This window comes from Cyanistes caeruleus, chromosome 17, assembly GCF_971803275.1.
Source record: "Cyanistes caeruleus chromosome 17, bCyaCae1.hap1.1, whole genome shotgun sequence".
Lineage (NCBI taxonomy): Eukaryota > Metazoa > Chordata > Aves > Passeriformes > Paridae > Cyanistes > Cyanistes caeruleus.
In genome coordinates, this window is record NC_141717.1 from 16703995 (window position 1) to 16721845 (window position 17851).

Genomic DNA, 17851 nt, shown 5'->3' on the forward strand with positions numbered 1-17851 from the left:
GAGGTGGTTTCCTCTATTGCTTTCCCTTCCAGCAGAACACTGTTACTCATGTCTCAGCTGTTCTCCTGCCATTTTTTATTTATCATAATGTGTGATTATCTTCCTCCTAAATGTCACCAGCCAGTAATGGTGCCTTTGACCCGAGAGTTATACCAGGTCTGTATCTTCAATGCTGTTGGGGATATTGGTTTAATTCTGTTATGACAGGAAGAAAGTACAGAGACAGTACTGTTTCTGTGGAGTTTTTTCTCCTTTTCTTCAAATCATGAACCTGGTAACTCCAAGTGTGACTAGTTTTATATGCTAGAGAAAAGAATTGTCAGCTCTGAATGTTGCTTTTTTTGATGTGTATTCTTGCTGATAAATACATACATATGTTGCTGTTCTTCCAGTAATGGCAAAATGGTTTTGGGTCATGAATAACAGAATCTACCAAGCCTTCCCTTGTGTGCCTTTCACTCTTGCTTCTTGGGGAATGTTACTGCTGCAGACTGGGCTGAAATCACAGTTTTTATGAGTTAAATTTGAGGAAAACAGGTATTTTGGTGCAATATGTTTAAATTTATAAAGCCATTGGTCTTACAGTGTTACCAGTGTTCCTGTGATTAAAATTAGCTCTGTAATATCAAATGCATATTATTACATGGTTTAAAAGTAGTATGGCTTGTGACTGCCAGACTATCACTGTTTGGACTGGTCACACATGCTGTTCTTTCCCTCCCTCGTCTGCACAAATAACAGTATTGGCACCCCTTGGAGAGTCCTGTGTAATCAGGGGGCAAAAACTACACCACTGTCCTGGTGTGCTATTCTCACAACAGAAAAATACTACTAAGAGCCTGGGAAACTTCTGACTTAGCCACTCAGGCTCATTAACCCTACACTGGACCCAAGAGTGGTGACAATCTCCACAACCCTCAGGCACCATCAGCTGAGACAAGTCTTTTCTAGAAGCTTGGGCCTGACATTGTGCCTGTAAATCATCTACAAGGCATGCAGAAGGAAGAGCTGGTCTTTCACAGAGGCTGCTCCTAACACCATGAGGAGTAGCTTCTGGACTAAGTCATGTGGCCTTCTCCATGCATGTTCTGTGTACAACCAGCTCAGTTACCAGCACCTACCTGGCAAGCATGGTCAAGAGCCACCTGCCCTGACCTGAACATTCCAAAACATGCTTTTCACAGGGTGAGTCAGAGGCATGGAGGACTGAACATGGAGCTCCCTCATCCTGCACCCAGCTGCTTCGTGCTACCTTCACTGCTTCAGTCTTCTTGGGTTATTACAGCTCCTTGTTCTTGCTCCTAGTTCCTCCTACTTCCACACTGTGCTGTGTGTGCCAAATCCCTCCATAGTGCTGTTCATTTCCCTCTTGTCCAAGGATAGAGTGCATGGGTTCCTTGAAGCCCCTTTAAAGGTATGATTAAAGTTGATGGCCCCTCCCTCAGTGTCAACCTTGCAATCTTAACAGACCCATCCCAGACACAAGTCCCAGGCATGAGATATGACAGGGGTGAGCCTCTCACCTCTATAGGAGCCAGATGACCTCTGCCTGTGGCCTGAGAATTGGTGCTGTTGCCCTGATCCTGGGACCATTTGGGGAATGGATGGATGCTGAACACTTTGGTGCTTGACTGTCTCCAATGTGGCACATGCTGTACTATGCACTTTGGCTTAGCCCTTTAATACCTTGATACTGATGCCTCCTCACTGCACAAGTCACGAGCCCCACTATGACCTTTTAGATATGAAGCTTGTGAGTTTTTATCAGCTCTCCCACCCTTTTCTCACATAAGAAAGCAGAGCAGTACAGTAATAAATGTTGTGTGGGTGTTTGGACCTGAATTCATCACCTCCTCTCACCACATCCTTCTGTTGGCACAGTAATACTGATACAGTGGTGACGTCAATCTCCATTTATCGCTATGAATTCCAATACACCATAGCCCTTGGTTGTGCACAAGTAGGCTTTGCTCTTACTCAGTGCTGAGGCGACCCACCTGCTCCCCAGCTCCCCAGGTGGGGTCTGCAGTTGCAGTAATGATTTAACCAGGCTGGTCATGGAAGAGCGGGAGGGCTGAAATGCACAGAACAGGGCAGGTAATGTCCACCCTTCCACCAATTTTCCCTGCTGCCAGTTTGTTCCTGCTTGATGTCTCATCTTCACTGTAAATCTTTCTTATAGCTGATGTGGCCCCTGTGCCCCACCTGTCATTGCACTTAGCCTGTGGACAGGCAGAGCACCCCTTTGTCTCCCTGTTGCTTCAGCTTTGTGATTAGATAGCAGTGTGCATTGATTATGATTTTTTTTTTTCAAGAAGAAAGCTTGTTTGGGCACATAACTGGTGGACTGTGTCTTCCACTTATTTTGCTTGGGTGCAAAAATTCATTTTCTGGTGCTTGGAAATACCGTATTTTTTCCCTCTCTTTTTTTATTTAAATTGAGTTCTTAATCAGTTTTGTTTGGGGGTTTGGGGTTGGTTTTTTTTTTGGTTTATTTTGTTGTTTTTTTGGGGGGATGTTTGTTTTTTATGTACATACATTTCCTGGAAACACTTCAAACTGTGAGCTTAGACTGCATCCATGTTTGGCAGTTTATAGCATCATATTTCCAGATCCTTACCAAAAATAATCTTCATAAATGTCTGTCTCTATTGGTCCTATTTCCTATTCTCTGGTATATTAAAAACCTGTAGCATCATTTACATGTGTATATTTTGAATAACTACTCGACTTTATTGTTGTGGTCTCATAAGGATACTACAGAGTTTGCAGAAGTGGTACTTGGCAGCTGTACAATGCTTGACATTTTATAAGAAATGTCTGTGTTGCAAGGATGTGTGAAGCTGATTCAGAGGCCCCATTTCACAGACCAAGAAAATGAAATGAGGTGGTAGAAAGGACTTTTCTAGTGCCAGACTGGGAATAAATTCCTGCCTCTGCTCATTGCCCACTGCCACTCCTTCCTCCACGTGAACAATCACATGCTGATAGATAGAAGCAAATGGGAAGGGTGTAGCAAATGGAGGGACGTAGAAAAGGTGGGGATCCCAATAATAGACTGTGATTGAAGCTTGCAGGGTGCCTGACTGGAGCATGCTTTCAGAATTAGGGCTGCTATACATCTCCATTGGAGTCATGAGGTCTTTGGCATCAAAGACCACAAAGATGCTGCTGCAGAGGTGCAGGTTTCCCAGCTCTTCTGCACATATCTTCTCTGTTCATGTCATAACACTCCAGAGCACAGCCAGGAGGACAGATAATTTCAGCAGTACTCAAACTGCCTATGGTGCTCTTAGAGGTCACAGTCCTTTCCTACCACACTGAGGTAGGGAAAGAAATGGAGATAAATGTTGGACTAATCTGTGGGCACTGGCAAGGGTAAGAGATGGGACAGTGGTATCCCAACTGAGAAAGAATTGTCTCTTTGTTTCAGCTATTTTAGCAGATCCTACTGGTTTTCTTATTTTTGCAATGTTGCTCTTCTTCAGGAATCTTCCCTCTAGATTACAAGGCTGTATGCTAACCTCTCCCCATTGTGTAATGACAGCCTCTGGTAACTCTGTAAAAATATCTACCCAATGAGATACTTGGGTTTCTTGCTTTGACTTTTTCCTCTTCAGTCCTGACTGTCCCTTCAGGTTGATGATACCATTCTCTGAGCAGACAAAGGAAAGTAGAGGAGGCCCTTGAAAGAAACCACATTCCAATAGGTAAAAGCACCAAAGTCTTTCCTTGCATTGGTCTGTTCACTTAGGCAGAAATGAACAGACCAATAAAAGCAGGGAGCTACTGCAACATCATGAACGCAAAACATCAAAAGCCCTGCCAATTGGATTCTGAAATAAGTGGGGGGTCTGCAAACCTCTCTGATGGCCCAGCCCTCCCCCCCTCCCCCCCTCCCCCCTTTCCTGGTAACAAGTTGCCTTTCTTTGTTTTCCATGGTGGCCAAGAGTGTGGAGTGTGACAGTCACAATACAAAATGATGCTGAGATGGGCTCATGGTGGAGCCAGTCTTAGCATGAAGTCAAGTGAGCAGGTTTCAGATGGCAGGATAACAGCAGGCCTTCCTCAAAGGAATAAGGATTTGGGGAGGAGCAATGGAAGATAGGTGAGATCACAAGGTGGAGTTAGACAGTGGACTGTATCTGTGACTAGGGACTGCACCACCAGAAGTAGTGGTGGCAAGTGTCAAATGACAAGTGTTATTATACAGAGAAAACTTGGAGAGGTTGGACTAGAGGGGTAAAGAAAAGATATTAACTCAAGGCAATGTGTGATGCAGAAAGAAGGGCTGGGAGATAAAGGTTGAGAGTTTGCCCTGGCACTGGCAACAGGTGAGGGAGGATGGCAGGGTGCCTGGGGCTCCGTGCTGAGCTGGAACAGTGCTTCATGGGTAGAGTGTTTGGTAGGAAAGAAGGGGCTGCATCATCGCTCCCACAGCAGGGTGTGACACGGTGTCTGTGGCACCTTCGGAGCGAGTCTTGCTGGTCTCACCTGGGCACTGACACCCTGAGAGCATGTCTGTGAGCTCACATGAGGCTGCAGGGGCTTTCTGGTGGCTGCAAAATTTGTTTTGCTTTCATTATTTGAGTAAACCTGGGAAATTTTTATACACCACAAATGTTCCCCAAGTCTTAAAGACCTCATGGTGTTCTTTCTGCTGAGTGATTGCCTGGGTACTTGTTACTTGTAGTGGATGCAGCATAGGCACCTCAGGATCTGGATACCTGCAACCCCACATATGAATACAGGCTGAGGGACAAAGAGATTGAGACCAGCTTTGCTGACAAGGACCTGAGGCAGTGGTGGATAAAAAGCTGCCCATAAGCAGACTATGTGTGCTAGTAGCCCAGAGACCCCTGTGTCCTGGGGTTCTTCCCCAGCAGTGTGGACAGCTTATAGAGTGAGGGGATTCTCCCCCCTACCCTGCTCTCTTGAGACCCTGCCTGGTGTTCTGCCTTCAGGTCTGGGACCCTAATGTGACAAGCACGTGTAGCTGCTGTAGTGAGCCCAGAGGAGGCCACAGAGATGCTCCAAGGGCTGGAGCACCTCTGCTATATATGACAGGCTGGGAGAGTTGGGCTTGTTCAACCTGGAGAAGAGCAGGCTTTGAGGAGACCTTACTGCAACCTTTCATTATTTAAAAAGAACCAGTAAGAAAGATAAGGACAAACTTTTTAGCAGTGTCTGTTGCTATAGGACAAGGGGTGATGTTTTTTTTTAATTAAAAGGGTAAATCAGACTATGTGACATGGTGTATGTCTTCCTGCTGCTTCCTTCCTGCTGTCTGTGCATCCTTGCAACTTGCTTTCAATGAAACTATGCCCCCAAAATAATACACATTTCTTCTCTAAAGTCTTGTCCCATTTAAGAATAGCTTCAGAAAACAGTGCTGGAGTCTGTACAAAGCATCAACAGCCAGTACTCTGCAGGGAGCACATTTTAAGTCCTTCTGTGCATATCCATGTGTTTCTATAAATGTTTAAATGCTGTTAAAACACAGCCTTAAATGCATTATATGACTTGAGGGCTTTGTCTTGGAGCAGGGTCTGTGGTCATTTGTATGTGATACCATTTCCTCTGTTTTAAAAATCCTGCTGTCATCTTCTCTGAAGACTGTCTTGTAGGCCCTCTTCACTAAACCATCATGCAGCCTCTACCTGCAGTCAGTACTGTACATTGTTCTCTTGGATACTACATGGGAGGCTGTTTGGTTTTTTTTCTTTTTCTTTTTTTCCTTTGGTCTGTCTTTCTGGAGTCCCTTAACTAGATATTTCATGCTTATTTAATTATGGATAGGCCAAATCAATGAGTTCTTACTAGCTTTCCTCACACAGACCCACAATGATATTCAGACTCCATTTGGCTAATTCACTGTATAGCTGTTTAATCTGCAGCAATGTCACCTCTAGTGGCAAGCCATTCCTAGTTGCAAGACACTAATAAAGAAAAAATGAGTTTGCAATTAACCTAAGAGTCTTTCTTGTTGCCTGAATAGCCCGAGCTGCAGACACTGTTGCTTTCTCTGTGCACGTGCTGGCAAGGAGCAAAGATTTCACTGACCTTGCTTATGGCAAGTTGGCAGGCTGTTGGTCATCCCCCCCTTAGCCCATGGAATAGATACACATAGGAGAGCTGAAATAAGTTATCTAAATAAGGCACTACTTTTAGATCTTTAAATGAAAGCAAGATTAATTCCACTTCGACCTTAGTTAGTTAGTAGATGCCTGAGTAGAGCTTTAAATTGATCGTGGAAGTCTTGTTTGTGGTTGTATTTCTGTTTCGTTTTGTTATCTTCCCCAGGACATCCAGTGAGAACCACCATGAGGAACAAACAGTGGCTCCAGAATATTTTCTTTTGCCTTTTTTTCCAGTACGGTAGGTACTCAGTATTTACTTTCCTCTTGTACACCGACAGGATTTATCTTAGTGACCGTGTGTGCTGGCTCTGATGAGATGGGCATGGCACAAGGTTGCCATGGGACACCAAGCACAAGATAAGTTCCCAGGGGAGACAGTTCCATGCAGTAATGAGTGGAGGACGGGCACAGGAAGGTGCTGGGCAGAGTTCAGCCAGGCTGTGTACTGCTCTGGGGAGCAGCACCAGCAGAGCCTGCAGAGGAAGTGCCTGCCTTGCACTGAAATGTCTCCTAGTGACATTAGAGTAGGATTTCCCCCACCAAAAATACCCTTTGCTGTAGAAAAGGTTCTGATGGCCAAGACAAGGATATCCCCAGGGTTGCTGTCAGCCAGGGTCAGTGGAGTGAACCTCTCCTAGTCTGAGTCCTTTTGCTTAGGATTGGACTGTGCATACAGTCTCTCACAGACAGACACACAAACACACACACACAAACACACACACACAAACACACACACACAAACACACACACACACACACTTTTTTGCTGGTTCCTACCCACACTGCAAACTCCAGTCTGACTTTCTGAACAGATCAGCTGGACAGAAAAAAACAGTGACAGCCATGCCTACAGGGAACTATGCAAGTTCAGTATCTTACCTGCTGCTTGTAGGAGGGCATTGGACCTGCCCCAGACATAAATATGGAGAAAATATGCATTCAGGATTGTATCTTCATGTCATAGGGGACCACTGTGATATCTGGTCTGAATTTTGTGTGATGCAAGCCAGGGAACTACAATGTTGTACTAATTTCAGTTTGGATCAATTTAGACCTTACTGTTAGTATTCAATTTTTGTTTCTGAAGCTGCCAAGGGCAGACACTTCATTCTAGATCTAACTAACTAATTTTAGGACACTTAATTATTATTTTCCCAGTAAAAAGCTGTCCTCTTAATTTTGTTAACAGATTCTTGCCCAAAGATAACCTTGCAACTTACCAGCTACCTAGGAATAGTAGTCTGTATGACTAATTAACAAAAAAGCATAGAAGAATTCTAATTACTGCTAATTAGTAGCCTATACTAATTGTTGCTAGTAGTTGCTGCCCTTTATAAAGGAATGCAAGAGATTCCTAACCCCATTTTTCTAGGAAAACAAAGTTAGGCTAAAAGAAAAGAAGTATGTTGCTCAGAATTCTGAACTAAACAGTGCTTTGACCAGGACCCTCAGAAGAGTCTATTGAGGGTTCAAAATAAAATGTGAAAACTTAATGAAAATTTTAGAACAGAATTCTGAAGTCAGTGTGAAATTAGAAAGTTGAAATGAAGGTACATCCTTGGGACCAATCTATTGCAAACATCCCCAAGCCACCATCCTAACTCTTTGGGTTAAGGAGGATTTTGTATGAAAATCTGAGTGCTGCTCAGAGTTCATGTAAAGAGAGTAGTGTGTGCTCTGATATGTAAGGACTTGGAAGTAAATGTTGTAACGGGTCGTGGGTGACTTCAGCATGGAAAAGCTGGACTTTGTTTTCCTCTGAACTTACTCCACCCTAGAAAGAGGCTGCACCCTCAGCTGGACATGCCTGCTGTGCATTGTGGCTGTCAATGCAGACAGCTTGTCTGTGTGGACAGCCACTTGATCTGGAGAGTGGAACAGGTGTTTCTGGTCCATCACTGCACACAGTGTCTGCATTCCACGGTGGTTCTCTGCATACAGCTTCAGCTGAGCATAGCATATTAGCAAACAACACTCTGGACATAAAGCATGTTGCAGCAGGGAAAGAGGAAGCCCAGAATGCAGCTTCTCTGACAAAGAAAGCAGCAGAACAACAAAGGGAAGTGAGCTCACAGCATGGTTAGCATAAAATAGTTTGGTTGCCTGATGGCTGCAGAGTGGTGTGTTCTCAGGAGGCTGGGAGCAGCCTTTATGGTAGGGAAGGACCCGTGCCTGATTTAAGTATGGATGTAACAATCTTGGGTCTTTTCCCAGATGACGATAATTTTATTCCCATTGAAAAGGGGTGATACTTTACATGTCAGAAATGAATGGTCACTGCAGTAGGCATTGTTTGAACCAGCGTGGCATTCTGCATCTCCTGTAGGCCTTTCTTCATTCAGCCATTCCTAGTGTGATGGTGGTGGTTCTTGTCAGCCCAGGCAGCTGTCAGGAGGGGACTCGTCAATGTAGACACTTCTCACTGTACTACTATCTTACCTGCCTTGATATCCAGGGAGATAAGTGTGTTATGTACAGGACAAGTGTACTTTTATAAAACACATATTGAATACTGCTCTGTGAGCAGAGCTCCTGCAGAAAACGTACAAGAGTATAAATGCTGCTTTGTGAACACTTTCAAAAAATTCCTTGATTTTTCTAATGACTGGTGTAAGTTCTACAATTGCCTCTCAACTTCTCTTGGGAAGTCTGTAATTAGTAAATTGTGCTTATCAGGATGTTTTATAGAGATTATAATAACTACAAACTGGCAATATTTTTTATTCCCAGTTTCAAGGGAAACATACTTCAAGGCTCTGGAGCTGGACATAAAAAGTATTGATGCTGCAGATATCAAGCTTTAGAAAACTGAAAAGAGAATGGCAAAGAAAAATCACTAAAATAGCACTTTAAAAATATAGGTAAAGCGCTATGTAGATGTCCAATGAAAACTAGACTAGCAAAGAACAGTACTCAATTTAGAAAGTGGAATCATTAAAACGTTTGAATATGCTACTCTGTGTATGTGATTCTGCTGTAGCAATTGTCTGAGAGACAGGGATAAGTCTGAAAATTCAGTCAAAATTTGGGCATTTCCTAATTTTGGCTGCCACAGCATTTTGAATAGGTTTTTGTTTGACACTCATCTTGCCATCAGTGACTTGTCACCCTGTAGAGTTGGAACACATCTTATGCCCCAAGACTGGAGACTTTCAGCGGGAGGGAGAACCGTTGTCAGAGACCCATCTGTTCGCTTCAGATTTAGTGGGAACCCTGAAGAGTGCATATATTGATACAAAGTTCTTTTTGCTTTATCACCGAAGTTGATACTGTGTTTTCTCTTTCCAAACCTACAGCTTTGTGCTGTGAAAGCCTCACTTGTTTTGTGGACTATGTGCAGACCCTGTCCTGTATCCTGCGAGATGAGTTGGGTGGCGGTTCGTACAACCTCACTGCAACATGGTACGACTTGGTGGGATGAGAAAAGTCCACTTAGCAGGAGCTCTCCATGGCCATAGAGCAGTGGCGACCTTCTGTTCTCTTTGTTAGGTAGAAATCCTGATTTTGCTGTCATGCTGGTTTTTCACTTGCTATTTTGCACTTCAGTTACAAACTGACTTCTTCCCTAGCAAAGAACCCCTAGTTCCTGTCTCCACTGACTGTGCTTCTTGCTGCTGACTGCTATGCTGACTCCAGCTTCCTTAACATTGCCTTCTCTGCTGCCATGGGAATACCTTGCCCTTTGCTGTTGTTATAAGTCAACTTTCACCTGCATTGGCAGGGCTCACACAGATTGTCCAGTCTGCTGCTGTTCTGCCCCAGCAAGGAAGTGGATGCAGTCTTGGGCTGTGTAACCCTGAGGAGCACCTTTCCTTTCCAGAAATACCTTCCTATTCTCTCAAAAATGCCAAGCTGAGCAAGTAGAAGGGAAAAGAAATATGTTGAAGTTCAAAGATATTTTTTTATCTGAACATGTTGATTTTTCATTTTAATTATTTCCTATGCCTGGTGATTCAGCAACAAATTAATCCAGCTACAGTATGTGATACATGCAGACTTGTTCATTTTGGCTTTTTTAGGTTTCCTGAGGAAGATCCAGAAAATACTGTGGCTGCCTGCAGTCTCCTGCAATTGTCAGGAAATACCAGTCACACAAAGTACATGTGCACTGTGGACATGACTGAACTCCTGGCAGATACCAAAGTCCAGGTGGATGTCACAGAGATAGCTGATAGGCACCATGTGATTTCCAAAGATTTTTATTTGTCAGACAACAGTAAGTACAAAAATGGTGAATTTGATAAATACTGTTTTACTCTATGTGCTAGGATAGTCTGGGCAAGGAGTAAGAGTGGCAGCAAGCAGTGTGGGGCTATGTTTGCTGTACACTCATCTACATAAAGCACTGTGCTCTTATTATTGCTATTATGCTTGAGGCTGAGCTTAGAGCTGGCTTGGTCCATGCTTTTCATGGGGAAATTCCTTTTCCCCATGAAGCAGTAGGTGATAAATATCCACCTTAGACCAGTCTCATACTTAGGCTATGCAAGAGCTTGTTCTTGGCTGGATTCTAAAGGAAGGAAGGGAGGAACTGCTTTATTACAAATGTCACAAATACTTAAAATAGTTTGGGTTGGAAGGGACCTTAAGGATCATTCAGCTCCAACCCCCTGCCATGGGCAAGAACACCGTCCATTAGAACAGGTTGCTCCAAGTCCTGTCCAACCTGGTCTTGGACACTTCCAGGGATGGCAGCATATTCCACTTTCAGGGATCTGAGCAACCTGTGCTGGTTCCTCACCACCTTCACAGACAATAATTCCTCCCTGATATCCCATCTAATGCTGTCCTCCATCAGTGTGAAGCCATTCCCCCTTGTCCTGTCATTACATGCCCTTGTCAAAAATCTTCCTCCAGCTCTCTTGTAATATCCAAGGAGCTGGAGGCTCCCAAAAGGCTTTTGCAGTGGACACTTAAACTGACATGACATTTTTTTGGGTGGCTCGAGGTGTCCCAGATATACTGGATGTGACAGTTCCCATCTCTGGGGCAATTCCTAATCATTTCTCCATGACATCTTTCTTCATGACATGAAGACTGAATGCAATCATGTAGCTGACTTGGAATGTTGGTATGTTCTGGGTTGTATAGCAAACTGTGAAGAAAAGGAGTGGTTAGCTAGGCAGATGGGTACCACACAGATATAGGAAAAGGATTTTTCTATTTGGCTTCTTCTGAAATTAAACTTTACTTGAGAGGTGTCATCTTTTTGACAAATGCCAAAACATTCCAGGAAGCCTCCTTGCTCCCACTGACAGACTAGAGACTGTGTGGTAAGTGCTTTGCATATCTCCTAGAGATCCTCATCCAAAGGCATCATAGCTAAGTGGTGGGACCTGCAGACTGCTGGGGTTTTGCATTACTGCTTTTCAATATACAAACACTCCCTGCAGGGATACAAAAGCTTGCTTTTTGGGCAGTTGGGACTGCTGTGCGCTTACACAATGTCCCCTAGCCTCAGCTTTTCCTCATGACTCTGTTACATGAGGGGTATTTCCCCAATTTTGTGAGTGAACTACACAGAGTTCTTTTATGTCATGAGAAGAACAAGGTGCTCTGCATTTTACATAATCTCCCAGGAGTTTTTTAGCCCTGTGCACTACCTTTCCTTCTCCATAGGCAATAAGGAGGTTCAGAGACAAGCAGAAGATACATTCAGAGAATTGTGGTCCTGACTTCATTATGCTCCTTACATGTGAGGTTTGGTGCATGGCTGAGGGCAGGAATGCCGTGGATGTTCTCTAGTATAGGAAGGCCCACCACTGCCACCACAAAGGGCAGCTTTGTTCCCTACTCACTGTAGTGGTAGCATGATACCATGTTGGGCTATCTCTTAATTGTAGTAATCTTATAAAAGGTAACACCATCCTGTCTTCCAGTAAAACCACAGCCTCCATTCAACCTGACCGCTTTGTTCTCCGAGGGTTACAATATTTCTTGGGAAACCATCTATCAGAACTCTTCCTTCTACTTTTTGAATGAGGAGCTGGAATATCAGCTGCGTTACAAAAGAAGAACTGACACCTGGGAGGTAAGTGAGATGTCAGTTTACCATCAAGTATGGTGTACCAGAGAAGAGGAGGCCAGCACAACCAGGACAGTAGCACTGGTGGAAAAGAAGGGTTTTCATGGTTCAGAAAAAAATGTGTCTCTGCTTGACTGGGCTAAAAATGGGCAAACCCAAAATATAATTGAGAAGCTGTTTGAGAAGTATTAGATCATGTAAGGAAGGCTGATAATTCACTTGATTCTCATGCTGTCCTGCCTGGAAGGCTCCCCCAGGATTGCACACAGCTGCTGACCAGTCAGAGCATGGCCTTGCAGGAGCAACATGAAAGCAGAAGAGGTTATTTTGCAGGCATCCTCATTGTGCAGCAGTGCGAGCAAAGTCAGAGCAGTCACTCTAGTGTTTGGTGTTTAATCATTCACAGACTCAGAAGACTAAAGCTGTTCGTGAAAATAAACGGACATTGGTGATCCTGCCGTGGGAACTACAGGCGAACACTGAGTATGAGTTCCAAGTGAGAGCTAGACCCCGGGAAGACAGTGGCTACGGTGGTTTTTGGAGTGAATGGAGTTTTCCGCTGTTATTGAAAACCAGCCCTGCTGGTATGTGCTGCCAGATCTCCTTTCCCTTTCTATTAGTCCAATGTCAGAATATGCTTTCAGAAATTTAATAAAATCTAATTAGTTAGAAGAAATTTTAAACAGTCCAGTAAAGACTGGTATGAGAAACCAGGTATGGTTATCTCCCTCACTGGTTATGTGAACCTGGGCTGTCACTATTGTTGTTGTCACTGTGTGGCAAAAGAAGAGTATTTGTTGGGGTTGCCTGTACATTTGGATGCCACTTGCAAGAGTGCAGCCTCTAGATCCTTTTCAGTGTCAAATGTCCAGGGTCCTGCTTGCAGCTTTTAGAAATGAGGGAGATCTCCTCTACTGGGTCTTAGTGTTGTCTTCAGCTGAGGGGAGGGAGATCCTGCTCTTAAACCCGAGTTCTGTGTCTGGACTCTGATGTTTGGTCATGCTGGGCATGGGTGTTTTGTTTGGTAGCCACCACTCTGGAGGGAGTTCACAGTACTTTATACATGGAAGTACACTGATCCTTGTCATGGTGGAACAGAGGCTATGAAAATAAGGAACCTTTTCTCCAACAGAGCAGGTGCAAAATGACTGGGGTCAATGCCAGCAGCTCATGCTGAGCTTCCCTGCTCTCACTGATCTGCAGCACGAGCTGAAGTATTACACGGTTAACCTGGTGCTGTGGCAGCAGGGCCAGGCTTCATTTGCTAAGGGATATCTGAGTTCTGGATCTCAGCGGTGCTCCTTTTCATCACAGGTGGAGAGCAACCACCAAGCAGTCATCCAGTCAACACCTGTCTCTAATCAGCTGCACTCTTTCACTTCACAGATCATCTGTGGAGGTGTCTCTAAACCAGGAGTCAGAAACACCAGGGGTCTTTGTGGCAAGTAACTGTCCTGCCCTATGTTGGCTGACTATCTGAGGTGCAGCCAGGTTGTAGGGAAGCTGATGTAATGCTCCTTTCATTGATGCAGTCATCTCTGAGTACTCTCAATCAGACCTGTCTGGAGTACTGATACCCAGGTGACAGCCTCGATATCCCAATGAGAGAATCTGGGATAGAAATTGTGTGTCATAGAATCATTTAGGTTGGAAAAGACCTCTAAGATCATCAGGTACAAGCTTTGATGGTCACTTTATCAACTAGACCATAGCACTAAGTGCAACGTCCAGTCTCTTGGACTGACATTGTGACTCCACCAGTGACTCCACCACCTCCTTGAGCAGCCCATTCCATTGCTTGACAACACTTTCCATTCCAAAAACCCTTTTTCTCCCCACCATCTCCTGTTTACTGATTAGGGTATAAATACAAGGTGAGCCTGAATGACCTTGTCTCTTTCTCCAGCAGTGACACAGACAGCGCATGGCATGGAATGGCTGTTGCTGTTTGGTATTGTCGTGGCAGTCATAGCCTCAATCACAACATTTCTGGCCAAACAGCAGAGGTAAGAATGCTTCAGGAGGCAGGAGGTAATTCTTTTATTCTGTCTTGTTAAAGATGGGGTGTTCACACGCCTCCTTCCTTGAGTCTTGTATATCTATGAGTGGGCAGCTATGGGCCTGTGAGAGACAGCCAAGAATGGTCACCGGCTGATGTACTGCCACAAGTGACCTGCTTTTCTCTGAGGCTCTGCTGCCACTCAGCAGGCTGGGACAAGATGGTGCCACATCGGGATGAAGCAAGGCATACAGCCTCCTGAACTGTTCTCCTGGCCTTGTCTGTTCTTTGCAATTGCCAGATAGAGCAGTAGCAGAGCTAGCTGCCCCTTTCCAAAGCTGGCATAGGTCCCTCAATGCTGGTTGGAGGCCCCTGCCCCTCTCAGAAGTTTCTCATATCCTTGAAGAGATATGGAGTGCTGACATGGAGGAGGGCTGGGCTGGTGCAGCCCAGGTTCACAGATGAATTGCATAAAGAGTCCTGGCCTGCAGACCACAAACCAGCCCAGACTCAGTGAGAACACATTCCTAGCATTTGGTGCTTTTCCAGGAAGAAAAAACTGGAATGTCTTCCCTTAGTGTGAATGTGTGTATGCAAGTGCTGAGGCCTCACCTACACAAGAAAGGCTATTAGATGGCTCTGGCAGCAAAATACATCCTTGGAGTCTCAGCCACTTGCTAACTCACAAGGCTGGACAGGTGATTCTGGTTGCTTGAAATGGATCTGGAGATGTCTTGCTTTGCATCTGTAGTGTATGCTTAACCCCAAAGCTTTTCTCTTTTCTCTTCCAGCTTGTGGAAGAAGATGGCTTGCATCCCAGACCCTGCTCCCTTTTTCAACCCTCTTTACATGGCTCATAATGGAGATTTTAAGGTATAAATGGGCTACACAAGTGAGTGGAGCACATGACAGACTAAACGGCCATCACGCTATCCTGAGCAAGGGGTTCTCATTAGGGCAGTAGAAGGGGTAATCTCTCTCAAAGGAATGCCAAATGTCTCCAGATATAAGAGCCAGACCTTTCCAGTATCTGTTCAGTACCATGAAGACCTTTATGTTAAATCTATACTTCTTATTCTCTGTATGTGTTCTCTCAATGTGTAAGCTGAGTTTATGTGATTTCTGAACCCCAGGATCCTGACAGGACTGTCAGAAAAAACTGCAAAGCCATGCAAACCTCTCAGAGCTAATTATTTTCGATTACTTCAGTTAGTTCTCTTGCAGTTGCCTGTTTCTCATAATAACAGGATCCTCCTGTTACATTGGAGGAGTCAGTGATTTTAGAATTTGACTTCCTAGAGAAGTGTAAGAAACTTGGTTATTTCCATGGAACCTCAAACCTTGTGATGCTAACCTCTCTCTCTCCATGTTTACTTTTCTGCAGAAGTGGGTTGGTGCATCCCATATGAAAATGACCTTTGATTTCTTTGAATGGGGAATAGTCCTTCCAGAAGTCCTAGAAGTTTACACCATGCATCCTTCCAACAGCACCCCACAGGAAGAGCTGCATGAGCTGAGAAAGAATCTGCCTTGCAAGCCCTGTGCATCCTGCCTGACTGCTCCAGGTCATGGTAGCCAGCCCCTGTGGCGTAGTGTAAACAGCAGTGGTAGGACTGAGGACCAGTCATACGGGCACTTGTCAATCGATACAGTGACTGTGGCTGATGAATTTACATCTTGTAACTGCCAGTGCAGCTGTAACCATGTGAATAGGGAACATGAGCATGCCAACAAGGAAGATGATAGTGCTGGAGAGCCTGGTTACCCCAAGGTTGACATTGATGAGGAAGACAGAAAGATATCCAGTGACTTGCATTTGGCTGATCTGAGGGCACAGGACAAAATACTTGCTTCAGGCTCTGTGTCCACAGACCACCTGAGGAGCACAAGTGTCTCAGTCAATCAGCAAGGGGAAAGGGGAGTGGAAGGAAGGGTGGGGAACATCCTAGAAGCCCTTTGCTTGCAGTCTCATCAGTGGGATTTGGAAAATCCAGGTTCTCTACCTTCTCCTGATGGTGAAAGTGAAGGCTTCTATGACTTCTTCCCTCACAGTACAAGGCCTGGTGACAGTTATCCTTTGATCTGTGTAGATTTGGACACTATTGACAGTGGCTTTGTGGACTCAGACTGTGGAAGTCCAGTTGACTCTGAATTTGGGCAAAACAGTCAGACCATTTGTGGACCCATCCCTCTTGAGCAGGAGGGGCAAGACTTTCCACGGAGCTATGTCAAGCAGTGGGTCTCCTGTCACTCTGAGAGCCCTCTCAGTGGGACACAGACAAACTAAGGACTTTGATGTTGCCTGGATGAGTGTGGGGCCTTTTCCCTAGTGTGCCAGGCGCAAAGTGTTAGCAAAATTCAGAAGAGAAACAAAGTATATTTTGTGTAAACTCTATTGCATAAACTGACACCTGTTAGGTCCACAAGATACGCCTGTCACTATTCCCACTTATACTGTTAATGTCTCAAATTTGTTGTGATTGATGTTGCTGGGTTTTGTTGGGTTTTGGGGTTTTTCAGTATCATAAATCAACCCTTCCTTGATGTCAGAAAAATGTCAGAAAAAAACAACTGTACCTTGAAAACGATCCTTTGGCTTATGTAGATATGCAAAAAATTTTGCAGTAACCTTATAAAGAGCATAGAACTTTAAGTTATTTTCCCTTGTATTATCACATGACTAGAGAGTTTGGCTGTACATGGAACCTTAGAATCATAACCCATGGCAAGCATGTTTGCTACATTAAAATTCCTCTACCGTTTCCAAACAACATGTGATGTTACTTTATCTTCTACTGCCTTTGGTTCTTCAAACTCAGCTGTAGTAGTTTGTTAATTACAGAGGTTTCCAGACCTGTCTATGGGAATCAAAACTAATTCTTATGTAATCATTGCAGAAATGCAAGTACAAGAGACCAAGCACAACTCAGGTTTCAGAAAGACTTTCAGGTAGAGTCTGCAAATGGAAAGTTTTCAAAATATGTATCATTCTAAACAAATTCTTGCTGCTAGGCTTTTCTATTGAGTCAGATTCCCTCCCTGCACTTTTCAAGAATATTAATTGAGCAGCTTTCAGAATTATGCCAGAATTATCGAAATGTCCTACCTGGCTATGCCTGCCACTTCTGCCTTTGACTTGCTCTGCTGCTGTTAACAGGTCAGTAGCACAAATTTCAAGCAATGTCTGCTAGCTAATAAAACTAAATATGAAATTTCCCTGTAACCTTGAATCTGTCTTTCTTTCTGACATTTCCATATCCCTGATTTGTTCAGGATAATTGTCTTAAAAATTAACTGTAATACTGAAATTAAATGTGACGTCCTTTGTCTTACATAGGTATAGCGATAACCCATAGGCTGCTTGGCTTAAGAAGCTCATATCTTGAGAGAGCCTTTGTGGTGAATGATGCATATTTCCAGTCTAGTAATAATCTGCTGTTGTTGTGATACCAATAAACTCACTTCCCTCACCCCCTTCTCTTACCTGAGGCTATAGGCAACCCCACAGCTTTCTAAACAGGAGAGAGCACTATAGTAAAGAGAAGCTGGTTTTTTGGTTTTTTTACAGGTGAATGCTGGGACAATACTGCATTGCATCCACATCCTCTGGTTTGATTGTTCAGATCGACCACAGTATTTGCTATGTTGATTTTGGACCTACATGGCTTAGTTTTGCCTTGTTGTTATT

General features: G+C 44.2%; 1 protein-coding gene across 12 annotated transcripts in view; it reads left to right on the forward strand.

Moving 5' to 3' along the window:
* The window catches only part of IL21R (interleukin 21 receptor), a 23000-nt gene extending 5614 nt beyond the window's left edge, over window positions 1-17386 (forward strand). For 4 of the 12 annotated variants that reach the window (XM_086854048.1, XM_023937056.2, XM_023937054.2 and 1 more), the window contains 8 exons: window positions 6304-6378; window positions 9436-9541; window positions 10159-10355; window positions 12019-12170; window positions 12571-12748; window positions 14071-14170; window positions 14955-15036; window positions 15548-17386. In XM_086854048.1, coding sequence (XP_086710174.1) covers window positions 6304-6378; window positions 9436-9541; window positions 10159-10355; window positions 12019-12170; window positions 12571-12748; window positions 14071-14170; window positions 14955-15036; window positions 15548-16450 — 1793 coding nt within the window. In that variant the 3' untranslated portion in view covers window positions 16451-17386. Of the gene's footprint in view, window positions 1-1942; window positions 2098-6303; window positions 6379-9435; window positions 9629-10158; window positions 10356-12018; window positions 12171-12570; window positions 12749-14070; window positions 14171-14954; window positions 15037-15547 lie in introns of those variants that run through there. The other 8 variants (XM_086854053.1, XM_023937059.2, XM_086854049.1 and 5 more) reach the window with 6 other exon arrangements.
* Window positions 17387-17851: the final 465 nt, after the last annotated feature.